At 47.5% G+C, this 22,087-nt stretch overlaps 1 protein-coding gene across 1 annotated transcript in view; it reads left to right on the top strand.

Annotated features, from left to right (window-relative positions):
- The window catches only part of LOXL2 (lysyl oxidase like 2), a 113,146-nt gene that overhangs the window by 13,119 nt on the left and 77,940 nt on the right, over positions 1-22,087 (top strand). The window contains 1 exon segment of the mRNA NM_001099053.1: positions 18,977-19,401. Within this exon segment, the coding sequence (NP_001092523.1) occupies positions 19,047-19,401 (355 nt within the window). The 5' untranslated portion in view covers positions 18,977-19,046.

The following is a 22,087-nucleotide window of genomic DNA, read 5'->3' as shown; positions in this document are numbered from 1 at the left end:
CCACCAGGAAAGTCCCCTTGATAGTGTCTTTTGATGCACCGACATTAGAAATTGATCAGTTCTAAAAGTAGCTGAGAAAGTCAGCCTTCCTCAGTAAGAGTAAGAACTTGTGGCTCTCTGTGTAAATACACTGTGGATGTCAGTTTCTTGACACAGTGCCAGCTGGCGCTGTGAGCTGAGCCTGGCTGGTTTTGGTGAGGTGGCAGTTGGTACCTGCTGCTATTACTCTCTGGACTTCTGGAAGGGAGCCAGGGTTTCTATGGACAGGAGGATCCCAGATCATGGGCTCTTAACAAACTTGAGGACAGCACTCCTGCGCCCTCCGCTGAGCCACCAGACATTTCTAGACAGGCCACCAGACATTTCTGTGTGGCCCTGGCCTCTATACCAGCTGTTCCTTCCTTCCCTGGGCCCTGGGGTCTACTTCTCATCTAAGGGACTCAGGCGTGATGAAGTGACTGTTGGATCAGGTTGCATTGCTTGGAAGGAAGCTTGACCTGGAAGCTTCTGGAGACACAGAAGGTGTCTAAAGCCACAGCTGAGCCCTGCTGTGACTGTCACTCCCTGAAGCATGCGTGTGTGAGGCATGCGTGTGAAGCTCCTTAGCTTCACTTGTATCTGACTCTGTGCGACCCCATGGACTGTAGCCCGCCAGGCTCCTCTGTACATGGGCTTCTCCAGGCAAGAATACTGGAGTGGGTGGACATGTCCTCCTCCAGGACATCTTCCCGACCCAGGGAGCAAACCTGCATCTCTTATGTCTCCTGCATTGTCAGGCGGGTTCCTTACCACTAGCACCATCTGGGAAGCCCCCCGAGGCATGGGCTAAATAGAGAGGGCTTGAGGAGTATGTCACTTAAAACCTGAGCTCCTTGGCTGTTTTTAAAAAATTATTTGTTTTTGACTGCACTGAGTCTTCGTTGCTGTGTGAGGGCCTTCTCTAGTTGTGGCAAGTGGGGGCTGCTCTAGTTTTGGTGTGCGGGCTTCCCCTTGCGGTGGCTTCTCTTGTTGCAGAGCACAGCTCTAGGGCGCTAGGGTTCAGCAGTTGTGGCTCATGGCCTTACTTGCTCTGCAGCATGTGGAATCTTCCCGGAGCAGGGATCGAACTCAAATCCCCTGCATTAGCAGGTAGATTCTTAACCACCGGACCACCAGAGAAGTCCGTCCTTAGCCATTTTGAGAGTCCATCTCTTAGAAAAACTAGTCTGAGGACTTCTTTCCTGGTGGTCCAGTGGTTACAACTCTGTGCTTCCTCTGCTGGGGGCCTGAGTTCCATCCTTGGTTGGGGAACTAAAATCCCACAAGCTGTTCGGTGTGGCCAAAAAAAAAAAAAAGGATTTAAAGAAAAGCTGGTGTGTACACTCCCTCCATGCCAGGACTCCCCCTACTCACCTACGCGTCCACCCCAGTGGGCTCCTCTTACTCCCAGCTGTCCGAGCCCCTCTCTACCATAGTGTCTGCCCAGACCAGTTCTCCAGAGATTTGCATGCAGTCGCCCCATCCCCCACTACACTTCCTCCCCTGGAAAAAAGACTTATTTGCAGTGATTGGATTACTTGCCAAATTTGCACCCTATCCTGGCCTGACATCTGTTCTCCTCTCTTCCCTACCTTTTATGGATCTTAATACCTCCTTCAAAGTGGCACGGAAATTCAGACCACTTTGGCTACTTGACTGTTAGCTCTGAGAAAGGATGTCTGAGAGTGTGTCTGTGTTGGAAGTCGGGGGGAGGTGGGGAGATGGTTAAAACCTGTTATCCAAGTGCTGTGTTAAGAGTGTTCAGAGGGTGGGAATTCCCTGGTCTGGGTTCAATCCCTGGTTGGGGAACTAACAGCCTGCAAGCCCAAGCCTCATGGTATGACCAAAAACAGAAATAGAAGAAAGAGTGGTCGATGGGTGAAGTGACAGACCTCCTAGAATTTTTCCAGGTTGTTGCTGATTTTGTAACTGTAATAGTGACCACTCATTTAGCACTGGCTCTGAGCCAGTCACTGACTGTCCTGGGCACTTGACACTTCTTATGGAACCCACTAAAACCCTGAGACCCTTCTGTATTCGCAGAAGCCAGATGTGAATCTGGGATTACTCTCAGGTGCCAGCGCCGTGCTTTTTGCATCACTGTATGTTATACAGTGGGCTTCCCAGGTGGTGCTAGTGGTAAAGAAGCCACCTGCCGATGCAGGAAACACCAGAAATGTGGGTTCGATCCCTGGGTTGGGAAGATCCCCTGGAGAAGGAAATGGCAACCCACTCCAGTATTCTTGCCTGGAGAATCCGATGGACAGGTGAGCCTGGCGGGCTACAGTCCATGGGGTCACAAATAGTCGGACATGACTGAGCACACATGGAAAAAAAAAATTATCCTGTAGTCAAATGGCAACCCACTCCAGTATTCTTGCCTAGAGAATCCTGTGGACAGAGGAGACTGGTGGGCCGCTGTGCATAGGGTCGCACAGAGTCAGACATGACTGAAACGACTTAGCATGCTTGCATGCATTGGAAGAGGAAATGGCAACCCACTCCAGTATTCTTGCCTGAAGAATCCTGGGGATGGAGGAGCCTGGTGGGCTGCCGTCTATGGGGTTGCACAGGGTCGGACATGACTGAAGTGATGTAGCAGCAGCAGCAGCAGTCAAATCATATCTCCATTTTTTTAGGGGCTGATGGGGGGTGGCCAACTTGAACTTGATGATCATCCCCACCTCACCCCGCTTCCTCTGCCTTCAAGCAGCAGCACTGATTTTGGATCTCCTCTGCCCTTGGTAGGGGGAGGGAAACAATGGAAACAGTGACAGACTTTATTTTCTTGGGCTCAAAAACCACTGCAGATGGTGACTGCAGCCATGAAATTAAAAGATGCTTGCTCCTTCTAAGTAAAGCTATGACAGACCTAGACAGCATATTGAAAAGCAGAGACATTACTTTGCCAACAAAGGTCCATCTAGTCAAAGTTATGGTTTTTTCCAGTAGCCATGTATGGATATGAGAGTTGGACCGTAGAGAAGGCTGAGTGCCAAAGAATTGATGCTTTTGAACTGTGGTGTTGGAGAAGACTCTTGAGAGTCCCTTGGACTGCAAGGAGACCAAACCAGTCAATATTAAAGGAAATCAGTCCTGAATATTCATTAGAAGGACTGATGCTGAAGCTGAAGACCTGATACTTTGGCCACCTGATGGGAAGAACCAACTCATTAGAAAAGACCCTGATGATTGGACAGATTGAAGGCAGGAGGAGAAGGGGATGACAGAGGATGAGTGTTTGAATGGCACCACCAACTCAATGGACAAGTTTGAGCAAACTCCAGGAGATGGTAAAAGACAGGGAAGTCTGGCATGCAGCAGTCCATGGGGTCGCAAAGAGTCAGACACAACTGAGCGGCTGAACAACAGCAACTGCCCCTTCTTTATGGGCTACAATCTATGGAAATAAGATGTGTCTCTTAGGGCTTCCCTGGTAGTCCAGTGGTTAAGAATCCGCCTGCCAGTGCAGGGGACATGGGTTCGATCCCTGGTCCAGGAAGATCCCACATACCTCAGGGCAACTAAGCCTGTATGCCAGAACTACTGAACCAGTACTCTAGAGCCTGTGCTCTGCAACAGGAGAAGCCACTGCAAGGAAAAGCCCACTTGTTGCAACTAAAGAAAGCTAGCCATGAAGACCCAGCACAGCCCAAAATAAATAAATTAATTAAAAGATGTGTCTCTTACAGACACTATATATTTGGCTTTCCTTTTCTGATTCCATCTGACAGTCTCCAGTGGTTCATTTTGAAGTGTTTGAAATTGTACCTTCATCCCCCCCAGGAAACAGCCTGGTCAGAATGAGATTCCACCCAGGGCCGGAGATGGACTGTGGGGCACCCCGATCGGTCACAACAAATTATGCCGGACAAAGGCCTCTTTCTGAAAGCAGACAGAAATTCAGCTCTGGATGCCTACCTTCTGGCCATTTCACTGGGCCCTGAACATTCCCACCCTGTGGCCAGAAATAGACAGGACGGAGGTGGACTCTTTGGCCAGGGGCCAGATGGACCAGCCCTGGCCAAGCCTGGTGTCAGAGTCTGCATTCTTGTCTGAGGTGGTTCAAAAGGACCCCCTTGTTCCCGCCCGCTTCCCTCATTCTCTGATCGCTCTCTGTCCACCCAAGACAGCCCTCCTCCATAGAGGAATGTGTTCCGTGTGGGGCCAGGAGCAGCCAGAGACCACAGCTGGGGTAGCCTCTCCGGTGCGCTCTGGTCCTCATGAAAGAGGACCATTCATCACTTCTGCTGCTAGAGCAGGAATCCCCTGGCGGGTGTCAGGGGGAGGGTCTGATGGAGGAGACAGCCCTCACCCCACCTCTGACCCCAGATCTGAGTGCCGACGTCTGGCAGAGACATCAAGCAGAGAATTATGTCTGGGTGAAAAAAACCAGCTGAGCTCCTTGCTCTGTTGTTCAGAGACACTAAGCAAGTGGCCTTTGCATCAAGGGCCACTGCTCCCGACTGGGGAGCCCCATGCTTGCTGATGCAGTGCTTCCCAATGGGGACAGTGGGCCCATTACTGGGAGCCCCAGAACACAAGATGCAGAGCAAGTGCTGGAAGCAAGGAGTCATTTACCTACCATGGCTCTCAGAGAAGGTGAGGCCAATCACGCAAAGCTGGAGCCCAAGGGAGGCCTGTTGTAGAAGGTTCTGGCCCCAGATGGTCATGTTGGTATGTAGAAGGAGTTAAGAAGATCAGTTTGTTAAGAACAGTCCTTGTTTAGCTAAATGCACTATCCACAAATAGTGTATAATGATGTTTTCTTGTTTGGCCACACTGTGCAGAGTGTGGGATCTTAGTTCCCTGACCAGGGATGGAACCCACGCCCCGTGCAGGGGAACCTCGGAGTCTTAACCACTGGACAGTCAGGGAAATCCCACAAATAGTGTAGAATTTTTATAGTGTGTTTCCCCTCCTTATCTATGCATATCTTTGTTTTGTTGTTTAGTCACTAAATCTGTGACCCCATGGACTGTAGTCCACCAGGCTCCTCTGTCCATGGGACTCTCTAGTCAAGAATACTGGAGTAGGTTGTCATTTCCTACTCCATGGAATCTTGCTAACCCAGGGATCAAACTCACATCTCCTTCATTGGCAGGTGGATTCTTTACTGCTGTACACCAGGGAAGGCCCACATGTCTTTGTTATAGACTAGGAAATAGTTGGTTATATTGGGTATCTTTTGACACTCGGGTATCAGTGGTAAGAGGCTGAGGTCTGTTGTATTATTTAAGACTGCATTGGGGAAGTCCAAAGCAACTCAACTTTTCAGAAAATACTGTTGCTGCAGCAAGTTCTACAATATAGAATGCCTTTTCTCAGGTAGATGATGATGTCATTCAGACGGGATTGCTTTTAGGGGAAGAGAAACAAATATTTGAGTAGTCCCAAGAAGGAAATGGCAAACCACTCCAGTGTTCTTGCCTAGAGAATCCCAGGGACGGGGGAGCCTGGTGGGCTGCCATCTCTGGGGTCGCACAGAGTCGGACACTACTGAAGCGACTTAGCAGTAGCAGCAGCTAGGAAATCTTGAGACTCAGAGGTTTTTTTTTTTTTTTTTTTGAGTATGCCTTTGATGTTCCTTCCTAAGTGGAAAAATTCAGCTATCAAAAGAACAGCCTAAGAAAAGGACCCTGGAAATTCCAATTTTACATCTCCTTTTCCTCTTGAAGCCCCTTTGGGTCCAAATTAAGTATAGGACTTTCAGATAGTCATCCATTATCAGTACAGTGCCATGCCTGGAATCATAGAAATCAGGGTTTCTAGACTTTCGGTTACCAAAGGAGGGGGATATGGAGGAGTGATGAAGTGGGAGTTTGAGGTCAGCTGATACAAACTATTACATATAGAATGGATAAACAAGAAAGTCCTACTGTATAGCACAGGGAACTATGTTCAATATCTGGGATAAACCATAATGGGAAAGAACATTTAAAAGAATGTATATATAACTGAGTCACTTTTCTGTACAGCAGAAGTTAACACAACATTGTAAATTCACTAAGCTTCAATAAAATATAAACATAAGCATTTCTAGAATGTACTGGAAAGTTCCAGGGGTGATATATGTTTTGGAGCTCCAACAAATGATGTGAATCAATTGAAGGAGCGCTGTTCACAATGAACTGAGAAATCTTAGCAAGATCCAGGCTTAAAACTTTTTTCTCTCCTTCTGACCACATCCTGAGCCCCAATTCCCAGCAAGACCAGGAAGCATTGGTTGACTTCAGGCCTGTTTGACAGTCTTATTTGTAGGCATTGAAGACTCCATGGAGCCCACCATTCCCATGGAATTTGGCACAATTTAGCACCTACATAGTTTACACAGCACATGTGAACACACCTTTTGTTTTGGTACCTAAGCTTTTCTCTAATATTGTGTATTCTTTGGAAAAATGTCTGTCTCTAGTTTTCAAGTATTTTCTTGCAAGAGCTGAATCCAGGAGAAACTATGTAAGCTCATCCTTGAGGGTTCCTAAATATTAATAACACTTGGGGAAATCTGAAGCACAAAATTAAATACAACCACCTACATTATACAGTTTGGTGGTGGTGGTTTAGTCCCCAAGTCGTGTCCGACTTTTTATGACCCCGTGAACTAGCTGGCCGGGCTCCTCTGTCCATGGGATTTCCCAGGCAAGAATACTGGAGTAGCTTGCCATTTCCTTCTTTAGGGGATCTTCCCAACCCAGGGATCAAACCCAGGTCTCCGACATTGCAAGTGGTCTCCCACATTGCAGGCAGCCTCTTTCATTGCAGATTAATTCTTTACTGACCAGGGAAAAGCATTTAGCATCAACTAAAACGGTAGTTAGCACTTGAACAACTTGAGTCAACTCTAGCAGGAAGGGATCTTCCCTCGTGGTCCAGTGGCTAAGAATCCACCTTGCGATGCAGGGGACCTGGGATCCAGGTTCAATCCCTGTTTGGAAAACTAAGCTCCCACTTGCCTTGAAGCAACTAAACCCACACACTCTGGAGCCTGTGCGCCATAACTAGAGAGTCTGTGCATCACAACAAAGATTCCTGGTGATGCAACGAAGACCTGATGCAGCCAAATAAATGTAAAAAAAAAAAAGAAAAGAAATGGCTAAAAAAAAAAATCTATCAGGCAACATCTGTTTGAACCAAAATATTTTACCTGATTTTGGGGGACCGCCTACCATGGGTCAGGAACTTAAGAAACATAATCTTTGTCTTTTGTGAGAGTCCTGAAATGAAGATGTTGCTTGTTTTTTGCTTCAAAAAGTTGCTTTTAAGTACATATGTTTCTGTGGCTTCCCAGGAGGCATAGTGGTAAATAATCCACCTGCCAATACAGGTGATGTAAGAGATGCGGGTTCCATTCCTAGTTCAAGAAGATCCCCTGCAGTAGGAAATGGCAACCCACTCCAGTATTCTTCCCTGGAGAATCCCATGGACAGAAGAGCTTGGTAGGCTACAGTCCATGGGGTTGCATAGAACTGGACACGACTGAGTGACTGATCACACACATGCATATTATTTCCATTTTATAGATGAAATTCTGAGACTTAGGAAATCTGAGGGTGCCTGAGGTCTCAGAGCTAACGTGTGATAGAAGAGGGATCTGAACCCAGCCCTGTGTGGCTCTACACCACTGGGCTGTGTGCTTAGTGGCGATAGGAGGTGGTGTTATGCGCAGCCCATTCTCCACAGAGGATGAATGTGCAGGCTGCCTGAAGGCGTGGCTGCATGCAGGGGGTGCTCTAGGCTCTTGCGGAAGGTGAGCTGATTCTGGCTGATGTTTATCAGGAATGTCTGGGATTTAAAGTCCTGGGTCTGTCAAGGAATTCTTTCCCCATCTCTCCCAGACACCCCCTGGGGGCTACAGGACTTCTTGTCTGCAATGCTTTAAGTATCAACTATGTGAACTTGTGTCCTTAAATGGATTGAATTGAATGGAAGAATGTCCTCACCTGCTTAGCCAACAGCCCAGGGAGAGATAACTTACTACTTTCTGATAAGGCACGGTCACAGTCGATTTCTGGCTGGCTCTTATTCATGTTAGTCAAATACTGAGGTCCTTGGGCACCTTGCCTTTTAAAAAATTTTTAATTTATTTTTATTTTTGGTTGTTCTGTGTCTTCGTTGCTTTGCGAAGGCTGTGTCTAATAGCAGTGAGTGGGGGCTACTCTTCCTTGTGGTACGCAGGCTTCTCATTGAGGTGGCTTCTCTTGTTATGGAGCACAGGCTCAGTAGTTATGGCTCGTGGGTTCTGGAGCGCTGGCTCAGTAGTTGTGGTGCTGGGGCTTAGTTGCCCTGCGGCATGTGAAATTTTCCAGGACCGTGTACCCTGCATTGGCAGGTGGATTCTTATCCACTGTACCACCAGGGAATCCCGGGCATCTTGCCCTGACCCCCTGATGATGACCTTCTCCTGAGCCAAACTGTGTGAAGAATTAAGTCCGTCTGCTGCAGTAGTGCCTGGAGTTCACTCAGATGAGGTTTTAACAGAAGACTCTGCAAAGTGGATCTTCCTCTTGTGAAATTTTCCTCTGCATACCTGGAGAGGGTTGGTGAAACCTGAGCCTTGTTTGGTACGTGTGAATCAGCTACAGAAATGTTTTGCTGACCCAGTTGGCTTGTGTTCAGGGTAGAGGCTATTCCTAGAGTTTCTGTGATGGATGGTGATGCAACCTCACTGGCGTAGACTCTTGGGCTGTTGATGACCTTGGAGGTGTTCATAGGTGAAGCTGAGAATAGACCTTTCTATTGTCTAAAAGCTCTCTGAACTGTGGTATCAGATACATCTCCATGCAGCTTTTTGATTTCTTTAGTGAAATCAAATCTTCTGACTGAGGACCGATAGAACAGGTGTGAAGAGGGGAAGTGACTTCCATTAGTCCAAAGGTCTGCAAATGTCCAAAAGGACCAGACCCCCCTCCAAAGGTCAAGCACATTTGCTTCTCAACACCATCTCAGATACTGTCCTGCACAAAGATGGAGCCTCCTGAATTGCCCTGAAAGCCTCCCTTCTGTCCTGCTGTGGCCAGTGTCTGTTTGGAAATGGCCTCAGGGGACAGTGGAGCGAGCTGGGGCTGCCTGGTACTCTTGCAGGAGGAGGAGACGCCCAGACCCCATAGCCTCTGAGCACAGCTGTGGGCATTGTTGGAGGGGAGCAGAGAGAGCAGAAGTCACCAGATCAGGCTTCTCAGAGGAAGTGGGACTTGAGGAATCCCTGCTCCCTGAGGGTCAGCCTGTCGTTCTCCCCTCTGAGCAGCAGCAGCAGTGCTCATTGCCTCCTGCATTCATGGGCCCTTAGGGCCTCAGTGTCCAGCACAGGTTTATGGGCTCATCCTTTTGGGGCCAGACCAGTGTGTGTCTCAAGATGGTTCATTTCCCTGAAAATCATCTGTGTTGGGTTGGGGTGAGATCATGCCTCACTCTGCCTCTTCTATCCAACTTTGTAACGCATGACTCTCAACTAGACACAAGCCTTGACTATATGCTGGGGTAAGATGTTATGAGCCCAGGGGATCTTCACTTCCCATAAATTACCCCAGTGTCTGTCTGCCCCCTTTCCCACACAAAGTGCATTTCAGAGGCACCCACGTCAGCAGATTTGAAGGGCATGGGGAAGGTCCACCTACTCATGAAAAACCCTATTGCCCTTATTTCCAACATTGCACAATATGAAAAATTTAGCTATTAACATTCACAGGGACTTCCCCAGCAGTCCAGTGGTTAAGACTTGTGCTTCCAATGTGGTGAGTGTGGGTTCAGTCCCTGGTCAGGGAACTAAAATCCACATGCCACGTAGTGGGGCCAAAAATCAAAAACAAACAAAAACAAACAAACAAAAAAACAGAAAGAGACTAGGAGTTCCTTATTAAAACATAAAAGTTCCCTATTCATAGAAAAATCACTAATTCATTCCTTAATGTGGTAAATGTCTTAAGTCAATAAATTCATAAGGAATGGATTTATCAATTTGCTTACCTATGCAGTTAGATCAGAAGGAAAAGGCAGTTTTGATAAGGCATGATGATTAAATAGAAATTTATATTTATTCATTTAATTAATATTTGAGTGCCTACTGAGTACAAGGCTCAGGGGTTCAGAGGTGGCAGGCAGGAAGAAACTGCATGTAAATGAAGCTATGCTCTGTGCTAGGGATTTCCACATGTTATCTCATTTAATCATCACACACACCTGAAAGGAAGGCTGTTTCCATGATCACAAGAGGAAATCAAGGCTCCAAAAGTACCCCCAAATCTGTAGAGCCTGGAAGTGGTAAAGTCAGGATTCAGATCCTTATGTTCTGATTCCAAGAGGCCCAACATTCTCTTCCCTGGGAACCAATGGTGCCAGCAAATGCCAGGAGGAAGGGTAGCCGAGAGGTAAGAGGACCCATACAATGGAAGATGAGAACGTCAAGAACCCCCTCCATCTACTTCACTTTTTTAAAAAATATTTATTTATTCAGCTGCTGTTGGGTTTTAGTGGCAGTTCAGGGGATCTTTGCTGGGGTACCCAGCCTTCTGTCTAGTTGTGGGTCAGGGGCTCAGCAGTAGAGGTGGGTGATCTTAGTTGCCTCCAGGGCAACTTAGTGGGATCTTAGTTCCCAGATCAGGGATGGAACCCACTCTCCTCCCCTGAATCGGAAGGTGGATCCTTAACCACTGGACCACAAAGAATGTCTGCACTTCGCTTTCAATAGGCCTTTAACCTATGATCAAGAATTAGAGCTTATTTTAAAAGCATCATGAGAATGGGTCTGCTTTGAGCTATCCTATGCTGTTATTGTCCAATCGATTTTTAATAAGCACCCAACAGGTGCTGGAGAAGGCAATGGCAACCCACTCCAGTACTCTTGCCTGGAGAATCCCATGGGCAGAGGAGCCTGGTGGGCTACAGTCCATGGGGTAGTGAAGAGTTGGGCACGACTGAGCGATTTCACTTTCACTTTTCACTTTCAAGCACTGGAGAAGGAAATGACAACCCACTCCAGTATTCCTGCCTGGAGAATCCCAGGGATGGAGGAGCCTGGTGGGCTGCCACCTATGGGGTCGCACAGAGTTGGATATGACTGACATGACTTAGCAGCAGCAACAGGTGCCAGGCACCATGGTAAGTCCCGGGGCCAGTGAGCCCCCCACCCATCACCAACAGGGCTGCCTCCGCGTGAGCGATTTGAGCAGTGGGGGGACGTCCGCCCCCAGGGCTCCTGGTACAGCCCGGCCAACCGCAACTGACCAGTCCTGATTCGCCAGCAGAGGCTGTGGAGCCCCCAGCACTGCTGCAGCGGGGCCGGAAGCTAAGGCCACAGAGTCAGCCTGCGGTCCCCGCTTGGGACCCTGGTCACCCGAAACGCCCCCATGGACTCACGTGTGCCGGTCACCCTGGACCACGTGCTGTCACCTCTTGGACTTGAGGACTCCCTGGCCCCAGGGGCCCTGGGTGCTAGGAGGGGAGGGGACCCAGGGCGCAGAGCGAGGAGGCTGGAGAACGAAGAGCTACTGGCCCAGGCCACTTGTCTGCTCTGAGACTCCGGTTCTCATCCCCGCACCTGGGGACACCCAGTGGGGCCTGGTTCTAAACTGGGTCGTCAGCCTGCCAACAACCTTGTCACTGGACTCACACTGTAGCCGGGACCACAAGCAGGGGGACCACCCTGAACAGATTCCCTTACAGGCCACCCTCGCCCCTGGTAGCTGGGGACTCCCCCAAGAAGGGGCTGAACCCCAGTTCAAATGCAGAATGGAAAATGGCACATGGGAGCATCTGCAGGGGGTGGCAGAATGGAGCCCACCACAGAGCAGAGGGAGGGCTGTGGTGGTAGCCTTGCGGCATTTTGCTCTCCATCCTCCCAAGCTCTTCTTTGGACTTTGGCAGTTTTTTCCTCCTGTGGGTTGGATGGATACCAACGTGAAAAATGAATTTTGCAAAGCAGTAAGGGAAAGACATACAACAGAAAAGGGAATTTTAAGAAGACATGTAGAGATAATTTCCAGGAAAAAAAAAGAAATACAGGTGGTCAATAAAACCTGAAGAAAAAAAGGTCAGGCTCACTAGTAAAAGAAATGCTGGTTAAAACAGAATACCTTTTTCCTCCCTCTTTATCAAACGAAGAAGGTTTTGAAAGCATGGTCATGGCTAGAATTTTGAGATTGTGGGGAAGCCTACATACTGCAGGTTGAGTGTACCCTAGCAGTCTTTCTGGAGGCACTTAATATTGTTTTGCAGAAGAGTTCCCTTTTTACTAGCACTTTAACCTAGCAATTTTGCTTTTAGGGATTTATCCCAAGATTGTGGGAAGTTTTAGCTACAAGGATATTGATTTCAGTGATGTGAATAGCAGTAAAATATTTACTGGGAAGATTATTCAATCTTATGGCACATCCATAATACTGAATGTAAAAGGCATTGTAAATCTTGTAAAAGTCAGTGAGGCATAATGTTTGCAGTAGATTGGTAAACGGGAAAAGCAGTTTACAAAGCAGTATGTAGAAAATTCTTCGAAGTTTTAAGAGGAAATATATATCTGCAGATGGAGAAGGAAATGGCAACCCACTCCAGTATTCTTGTCTGGGAAATCCCATGGACAGAGCAGCCTGGGGGCTATAGTCCATGGGGCTGCAGAGTCGGCCACAACTCAGCAACTGAGCACGCACAGCACACAGATGCACAGAAAAAAGGCTGGAAGGGATGGACACAACCGTGTTGACAATCGTTCTCTCCAGTGGGGTATTACTGCAAATTCTTTTCCACTTTTTACTTGTTTGCCTTCTCCAGATTTTTATTACCAGCTTGTATAACTTTCGCAATAAGGAAGTAAAAAAAGAAAAAAAATTAAAGCTATTTTTAAAAGAAAAGAGAAACATCTGGGTCTAATCTTTCACAATCCCTCAGAGTAAGGAGTAGGAGAAGGCCCCAAAAAAGAAGCAACAAATTCAGGAGCACTTATCAAAGAAAGATTTAGGAGTTGAACCCTGGCCTTCCCACAGATTGGAGACTCCATGAATATGGGTGGACCAGTTTATAGATAGGCAAATCCAAGGATTACAATTTCTTTAAAAAAATTGCAGACCGCAAATTTTTTCCATTTCTTTTTGAGATATGAATAGACGAGCTGCAGGCCTCTGTAGCTCTCATGTGGGGGGAAGCTCAGGGGATGGGACAAGTGCTGGGCTGGGGCCACGGAGCACAGAGATGAAGGCGAAGGACACAGGTCAGCCTGCTGGCCCTTGTTCAGAGCCTGCCTTGCCACTTAACCAACAGTGCAAACTGAGGCAACTTGCCAAAACTCTCTGTGCCTTGATAATAATGGTGTTCACTCCGTTAAGTGAATTAATACAGCAGAATGTTGAGAGACATGCATTTAAACATTTAATTGTATGTACAACCTCAGGCAGATGATACCACTCTAATGGCAGAAAGCTAAGAGAAACTAAAGAACCTCTTGATGAGGGTGAAAGAAAAGAATGAAAAAGCTGGCTTAAAACTCAGTATGGAGTATCTTAGCTCGCTGACCAGGGATCGAACCAGTGCTCCCTGCAATGGAAGTGCAGAGAAATTCCCTGGACCACCAGGGAATTCCCAATGATACATACATTTTAAACCCCATGAGACATTATTATTTTACACAGTTGATCTTCATTCAGATTTACCTACATAGCCTCTCCTTCCATTTCCTTCATTCTACATCTAGGATGCTTGGTCCTGTGCTCCGAAGAACTCCCTTTAGTATTTCCATCTCGTGGATTCTCTGAAGACACAGTCTTGCCACTTCTGTGAAAACCTTTATCCTCTCCAAGCAGTACAGGATTCTAGGTTGACTTATTTTTTTTCAACCCTCTGAAAACATCATGTGATTATCTTCTTTGTTTTCTTGTTTACTGGTGAGAGTCCAGCTGTTAATCTTATTGTTGCTCCTTTGAAGGTAACACTTTTATACTCCAGCTGCTTGTAAGCTTTTCTCTTTGTCTTGGGTTTTCCATGATCTGATTTTGATGTGCCCCAGGATGGTTTTCTTTGTAAACTATACTTCCTGGGCTTTGATAGCTTTCATCAGCTTTGTATAATTCTTGACAATTATCTTCTCAAATATTTCTTCCAGACGTTCTTTGTCCCCTCTTGAAATTCCAATTATACGGATGTTAGATCTTTCTAACATGGAGAATATAACCCTGTCCTAACTTCTAGAGTTTAGCTCTTTAAGAAGCCCTATCTGAAAGTCTGGCGCTGTTAAACAGGACTATTCCTCCTTGGCAGGCTCTGAACCCCAGTGTCTGTGCCCTTAGTCCTGGGAGGATGCCTGAAGTTTTACTTAACTTCCCAGCCTGCTGGCCACTGCCTTGTAATTGGCAAGTGGCTTAAGGGGAAAAGCAGACACAAGTGCAAGGTTCACCTCGCTGTGCTTTTCATCTCTTGGATTCTTGGCTTCTTGAGTCCTTGCTGCCTCGATAGCTCTTCAGTGACTTCAAATACATGGTTTTTGCATTTTATCTACCTTTTCCAGTTGTCCTTGGCAGGAAACTTTATCTGTTACAAACTAGTTTGCTGTAGCCAGAAACACAGGGTACTGTGTAGAAATGACAAGAGATGTCTTCTGCCCCTGGGACTCGAGCGGCCAGTAGAGTCTGACATGACAATGTGGTAAAGCACAAGCAGGATGCTATTTTAAAGGGAATCAGAGAAGACACTGATTCTGATTAGGAACATCTGGGAAGGATGTTGAAGAACAGGAAGGATTGTAACATACACTTTTTAGAGGGAAGGGTGGGAGTGGATGGAGCACATTGATTGAGGTGGAAAAACTTAAGCCAGTCTAGGCTGGTATGATCAGATGGGTGACATGTGAAGGGCTGGAGTAAGGGCGAGGAGAGCAGCATCATTGGAATACTGAAGTCAGGAATGTTGGTATGATCATGGCATACGGTCCCATCACTTCATGGCAAATAGATGGGGAAACAGTGGAAACAGTGGCTGACTTCATTTTTTTGGGGTCCAAAATCACTGCAGATGGTGATTTCAGCCATGAAATTAAAAGACAGTTACTCCTTGGAAGGAAAGTTATGACCAACATAGACAGCATATTAAAAAGCAGAGACATTACTCTGCCAATAAAGGTCCATCTAGTCAAGGCTATGGTTTTTCCAGTAGTCATGTATGGATGTGAGAATTGGACTATAAAGAAAGCTGAGTGCAGAAGAATTAATGCTTTTGAACTGTGGTGTTGGAGAAGACTCTTGAGAGTCCCTTGGGACTGCAAGGAGATACAACCAGTCCATCCTAAAGGAGATCAGTCCTGGGTGTTCATTGGAAGAACTGATGTTGAAGCTGAAACTCCAATACTTTGGCCACCTGATGCAAAGAGCTGACTCATTTGCAAAGACCCTGATGCTGGAAAGATTGAGGGCAGGAGGAGAAGGGGACGACAGAGGATGAGATGATTGGATGGCATCACAGACTCAATGGACATGAGTTTGGGTAAATTCTGGGAGCTGGTGATGGACAGGGAGGCCTGGCGTGCTGCAATTCATGGGGTCGCAAAGAGTCGGACACGACTGAGTGACTGAACTGACTGACTGACTGAAAGGCATCTGTGTCCCAGGCAGAATTTGGACAGTTTTTATATGTGTTCGTGGATTTTTGATGTTTTGGTACTTGGGGTTGATAACTTCTAGCTTTGCCTGCACGAACTGAGCAACTCTGGTGAAGTCTAATAAGAAAAGTCCTCTCTCTCTAGTTCCCGATTTTCTCCCTTGCAGAATAAGAGTCCCCATCCTTTCACCCAGCGCCTCAAGGTTCTAGTGAGGCATAGATGAGCTCGTGGACGGCAGTATGCTGGGACGGGAATGAAGTGTGGATGGGATGAGGCGTCCTTTCAGAGCCACATACTAGCCTGTCAGCCTGTGATCTGCAAGTGGCCATTACAGGAACCCCACAACTTTCTGGCCTTGTCTGTGAGTCACAGGATGAGGACGCTGGACCTCCAGTGAACCAGAGGGCCTTCCTAAGTCCTTGGTCCTGACTGTCTGCCAAGCCCTGGCATCTCCACCCTAGCACCCATGACAGGACCAGGCCATCCCAACAAACATGGAACTACCTCTCTCCAAGTTAGATCATCCGCCCTGGGCTACTCTTGGGAAGTTATCTGGTCTTCCCTTGATGGTGATGTGCTATGAACTGAGAAATACGATTGGCCCTAACCTGGTTAATGGCTTTCCAAGTGGTGCCGTGGTAAAGAATCTACCTGCAATGCAGGAGACAAGAGATGCAGATTCGATCCCTGGGCCAAGACGGTTTCTTGGAGGAGGAAATGGCAACCTGTTCCAATATTCTTGTCTGGGAAATTCCATGATGGAGGAACCTGGCAAGCTACAGTCCATGGGGTCGCAGAGTCGGACACAACTGAGCATGCACACAACCTATTCAACTAATAATGTATGATGCTCCCCTGTAGCTTTTACCTGCTGGTCCTGGTTTCCTTTGGGAGCCCTATCTTCCAACTCTACTTCCTCTTCCATGAAAGAAAGTACCTGTGGTCCTTTAAAACTGTCTTCCTATCTCTCTGAATTATGGAAGGATCAAGGTACATGAGCTAAGTCTTTATTTTCTGCTCTAGGACCTCATTTTGGAATTAGAAGTAGGCTCCACCTGGGTATGGTGACCACAATCTTAAAAATACAAAAATTAAAAATATTTATTTGGCACATGCTCCTCTAAGGCATATTATGTGCCATTCAGTCAATCCTCATAACAATTTTAGGAGCTAGATACAATTATTATTCCCATTTTATAGATAAGGAACATTGATAAGCACAGAGAGGTTAAGTGTTTTGCCCCATGTCACACAGCTAGTTGGCATCAGAATGATGATTAAAGCCCAAACTGCTTGGCTCCAGAGTCCGTGCTCCCCTCAACTCTGCTGTCCTATCCTCCCTTGCCGCCTGATGACAGGCCACTCAAACTTTCTTGCTCCTGTTCACCACAAAGACCTTTATGTCTGCCCTCTGTGTACAGAGCAGGCTGCACTCAGTCCCTAGCAGCCCGCAGGGATGGAAACTTAAAAAGGGACGGAATTGTTGCCTGGGCCTCCTTGGCTTCCCCAAGGGCAGGAGAGGTGCCTCAGGACTGCTCTCTGGGGCTACACTTCAGCTCAGCTAAGGACAGGCCCTGTGTTAGAACTGTTTACGGAGTTTTGCCTCCTATCTCAGTGACCTCAGCCACCATGAGATCCAGAATATAAAACATGTTGAGATCTGGGGGGTGTGTGGGCAGCACATCAGGGTGTCTGGACGCCTGGAGCCAGAGGAGGGTTCCGATATGTGCAGAGGATACAGCACCCCGTGAACAAGTAGAGACGGAGACTCGATGTCTCGTAGTGTTATCTCAGCACCTGGAAGAGGCCATTTCCATTCAGGGCAGCTAACGTCCAGAGGGAGGAAGCCTGCCTTACCTGGGAGTCTCCCCGAGCCCTCTTCACAGACACTCTCACGTCTTCATTTTTCCAGCCACTCAGTTCCTGGGAGCAAATCACCTTTTCATTCCATAGACACGTCCATGAACCTATTATGTTTACTCTGGAGGAGCCAAAGAAGGAGGAGATACAAGTCTTGCCCTTAAGCAGTCTGTAGGCTCTTTGGGCATATGAAGGTATTTGGGGACAGGGGTGAGGAGAAGGTCTAGGTAACAAGCCCCTTTGGAAGGAAGATCCTGGGGGGCTGTGTCAGTAGGAGTGCTGCCCCCAAGAAGGCGGGCTCTGAGCTGGGCCCCGGAGAACAAGATGCACAGAGGTGAGAAGGGGGAAGAGGGCTGAAGACCCTCTGCCTCCCTTCAGCCTGCTTCCCCACCTTCACCCTCCCTGTGCCCAGGAGGCAGATCTGCAGAGACTCGCCAAGAGACAGGCTTGTCTTCAGCAGCTTGGGTTTGCCCACTGGGGAACATCAGAAGGAGGTTAGAAGCCCGAGGACAGTGAAGTCAAGAACTTGTTCCCCTTACCCCTGTTGCTGTGATGTGGTTCTGAGACCCTTCACTGAAGCCACAGCTCCAACAGCCGCCTTCTGGGTTCAGCTACTCTTTCCACCACCCCCAAGACTGGCAATGATAACAGCTGCCCCCTCTGGCCAGCCTGGTTATTACATGGTCCTTTGTTCTTTGAACTCTGTCCACATCTCTGTCTAGGGTCTTTTTTTCTCTTTTGTCAATTTTTATTGGAGTATCATTGATTTACAATGTTGTGTTAGTTTCAGGGGTACAGCAAAGTGACTCAGTTATACATAAACGTACGCCCACTTTTTTAGATTCTATTCCCATACAGATCATTACAGAGTACTGAATAGAGTTCCCTGTGCTATACAGTAAGTCCTTATTAGTTATCTGTTTTATATGTATGTATGTGTATATGTCAATCCCAATCTCCTAATTTATTCCTGCTCTCCCTTCCCCCTTGGTAACCATTCATTTGTTTTCTACATCTGTGACTGTATTTCTGTTTTGTAAATAGGTTTATTTGTACCATTTTTTTTAGATTCTACATATAAGTGATATCATATAATATTTGTCTTTCTCTGTCAGATTTACTTCACTCAATACGATAATCTCTAGCTCCATCCATTGCCACAAATGGCATTATTTCATTCTTTTTTATGGCTGAGTAATATTCCACATATATATATATGATATATATATATATATCACCTCTTTTTTTATCCATTCCTGTAAACAGTCTTTTTAAAAACTCAACTCAAATGAAGTCTGAGTGTGCTCTGTTTCCTGCCAGAAGCTGCGCTGATAAAAAGCATTTCAGACATCTGGTAGGGTAGAGAGCAAAGAGGTAGGACTTCCTAGACCTGTCTAGGTTGAAGCGCAATGGGAGGAGAGAAGAAGTTGGAATCTAGAATGAGCTTTCAATCCTAAGCGAAGGAGTATGAAATCACTGGCCGTTTCCTAGACATCTGTAACCCGAAACTCTCCCCTCTTCCAGGAAACTCCTGCGCTTTGGTCCTGAGCGCCAAGTGCCCGCCCGCGTTCGGTCCCCCAGCCCGAGGACAGGGATGGAGCGGCGCGGCAGCTCCTGCCTCTGCCGCTGTCTGGCCCTGCTCGCCCTCCTGCCCACACTAAGCCTGGCGCAGTACGAAAGCTGGCGCCACTACCCCGAGTACTTCCAGGAGCCTGCCCCCGAGTACCACCGGCCTGAGGTGCCCTCCGACGTGGCCAAGATCCAGCTGCGCCTGGCGGGCCAGAAGCGGAAGCACAGCGAGGGCCGGGTGGAGGTGTACTACGACGGCCAGTGGGGCACCGTGTGCGATGATGACTTCACCATCCACGCCGCACACGTCGTCTGCCGGGAGCTGGGCTACGTGGAGGCCAAGTCCTGGACTGCCAGTTCCTCCTACGGCAAAGGGGAAGGTAAATCGCTCTGCGCTTGGGAACTGAGTTCTGGGGTCCCCTGGAGAGAGCGGCAATAGGCTTCCAGGGGGGTAGCCTCCTAAACGAAGCTGCAGTTACTGTCAAGTAGGAATCCCTGATAATACTCCATCTGGGCAGCCTGTGTGTCTATGCTGGAAGGCGGGAATGCAGGGGTGTGCGGGAGGGAGACAGTGACCCTCCTCCCAGTCCTGCTTTGCCCACGACTTTCCTGGTTTGGGGCTTCCCTGGTGGCTCAGATGGTGAAGAATCTGCCTGACAGGCAGGAGACCCAGATTCCATTCCTGGATCGGGAAGGTCCCCTGGAGAAGGAAATGGCAACCCACTCTGGTATTCTCACCTGGGAAATTCCATGGACAGAGGAGCCTGATGGACCATAGTCCATGGGGTGGCAAACAGAGGGACACGACTGAGTGACTTTCACTTTTACTTTCCTGGTTTAAGGACACAAAATCTGGCAGCCTGGTCCTGAGCCAACTACACCAGGAAGTGACCCTAGGTAGTGACCAAGGTCCGTCTATGGTCATCTCTCAAGCCTTGTGCACTGCCTGGGGTTGCATCAGCCAGGGGGACACGGTGCCTTTCTCCTAACCATTCCTTCATAAGAGCCTGTTGCTCTTTGTCACAAGGGCTGCCCATAGGCTAGCATCCCTGACTCTACCATTCTCCTGAAGGGGTAGAGTTCAGGCTTTTAGTATTAGCATGCTGGGCTTGGCCAGGATAAGAACAGAGTTGCTTTCTGTTTTCCATTTTGTGGGGGTTTTTTTCTTAATATTTATTTATTTGCCTGTGCCAGTCTTGGTTGCGGCATGCAGGATCTTTAGATGGTGGCATTCGAACTCTTAGTTGTAGCTTGTGGGGTCTAGTTCCCTGACCAGTGATTGAACTCAGTCCCCCTGCACTGAGAGCCAGAAGTCTTACTTAGCCGCTGGACCACCAGGGAAGTGTCTTTTTCACTTTGATTGGCTTCTTCTTTCCACTCATGATAAGCTCAGTCAATACACTGAAAAAAATTGGGGGGAGATCATTTTGAGGGAGGGCAGGTGGTGGAGCCCAGAACCTGGGGCTCTGTCCTGTACTGACCTAATTAACTGTATGCTTTACAGGAAGATGCTTATCCTCTTGGATAACTAGGAAGTTAGGCTCTCTAAGAACATTTGAAACTGTCATAGTCTGTGGTTGTAAGTGGGGAAGTAGATAAGGACCAAGGGCATTATTTAAAAATAAAATCTTGGGATTTCCCTAGTGGTCCAGTGGTTAAGAATCCACCATACAATGCAAGGGATGCAGGTTCGATCCCTGGTTGGGGAACTAAGATCCTACACGCCACCAAGCAACTAAGCCGATGCCCTATACCTACTGAGCCCACACATCGCAATGAAAGATCTCACACAGTGCAATGAAGATTCTGAGTGCCTCAACTAAGACCCAATGCAACCAAGTAAATAAATAAATATTAAAGATAAAATCACATCTCCAGGGACTTCCCTGGTGATGCAGTGGTTAGGACTTCATGCTCCCAATGCAGGGGGCATGGGTTCCATCTCTGGTCAGGGAACTAATATCCTGCATGCTACATGGTGCAGCCAAAAAATAAATAAAAACTCCAGCTAGAGGACCCCTCCTAGCTGGAGGTTAGTAAAGCAAAAGCACCTTGTCCACTTGGCTGAGCGGCTGCCCAGGTGTTAGCGTGGCTGCTGGACTCAAGCAGAGGTCCCCAAACTCTTGTTGGATAAATTGATTAAAAGTGAAAGTTGATCACTCGTATCCGACTCTTTGTGACCCTGTGGACCGTGGCCCACCAGGCTCCTCTGTCCATGGAATTCTCCAGGCAAGAATACTGGAATGGGTTGCCATTTCCTACTCCAGGGGATCTTCCAGACCCAGGGATCGAACCTGGGTCTCCTGCTTTGCAGGAAGATTCTTTATCTTCTGAGCCACCAGCCACGCTAATGGCATTAGAATCTTCCAGGGAGCTAACCCCTCGTATTCTGGGTTAAGGTCTAGATGGAGCCTTGGACTCTGTAACTTTTGAATGTGCTTGTACATGTAGCCAGGTTTGGGAGTCCCTGAAATTGATCACTGTTCTAGTCCCTCCTAACCCTGGCTTTCAATTATTCTAGAAATTCTAGGAGAGAGGAAATCTCATCTCATACATGTCTCACTTCTGTGTCATTAAATATGTCCTTTTGGGATAACTGGATCAAGAGACTGCAGTTAGTGTAAACTGTTCTCTGAAGCTGACTCTGCATTCCTTACCGTGATTCAAGTAAAAGCAGCAAAGATGTATTCGCATCTTTTTGTTGTTGCTGTTTAGTTGCTAAGTCATGTCTGACTCTTTTTCAACCCGATGGACTGTTGTGCTAGGCTTTTAAAACCCATTTCCTGTCTTCTTTACAAAAACTCCTGGATAACTTCTCTAGCCTTTCACATCTCTCTTTTTTTTCTGCTTGCTGAGTGATCTAGAGGTAACATCAGATTTATGTTTTCTATTCCAGGCTCTCTAAGCCTGATTATTTTATAACATATATTTTTCAATGACTTTGGGGTTTTTCTAGTGACATCTTTATTTTCTCTCTACCTAAACTTAAAATTTACCTGTCATCAGGTAAGATGGGCATGATTTTCCCCCCATCCCCCACTCACCTGCTCAGGAGCAGGTACGGGG

Source organism: Bos taurus, chromosome 8, assembly GCF_002263795.3.
Source record: "Bos taurus isolate L1 Dominette 01449 registration number 42190680 breed Hereford chromosome 8, ARS-UCD2.0, whole genome shotgun sequence".
Lineage (NCBI taxonomy): Eukaryota > Metazoa > Chordata > Mammalia > Artiodactyla > Bovidae > Bos > Bos taurus.
This window is presented reverse-complemented; position numbering and strand designations above follow the sequence as displayed.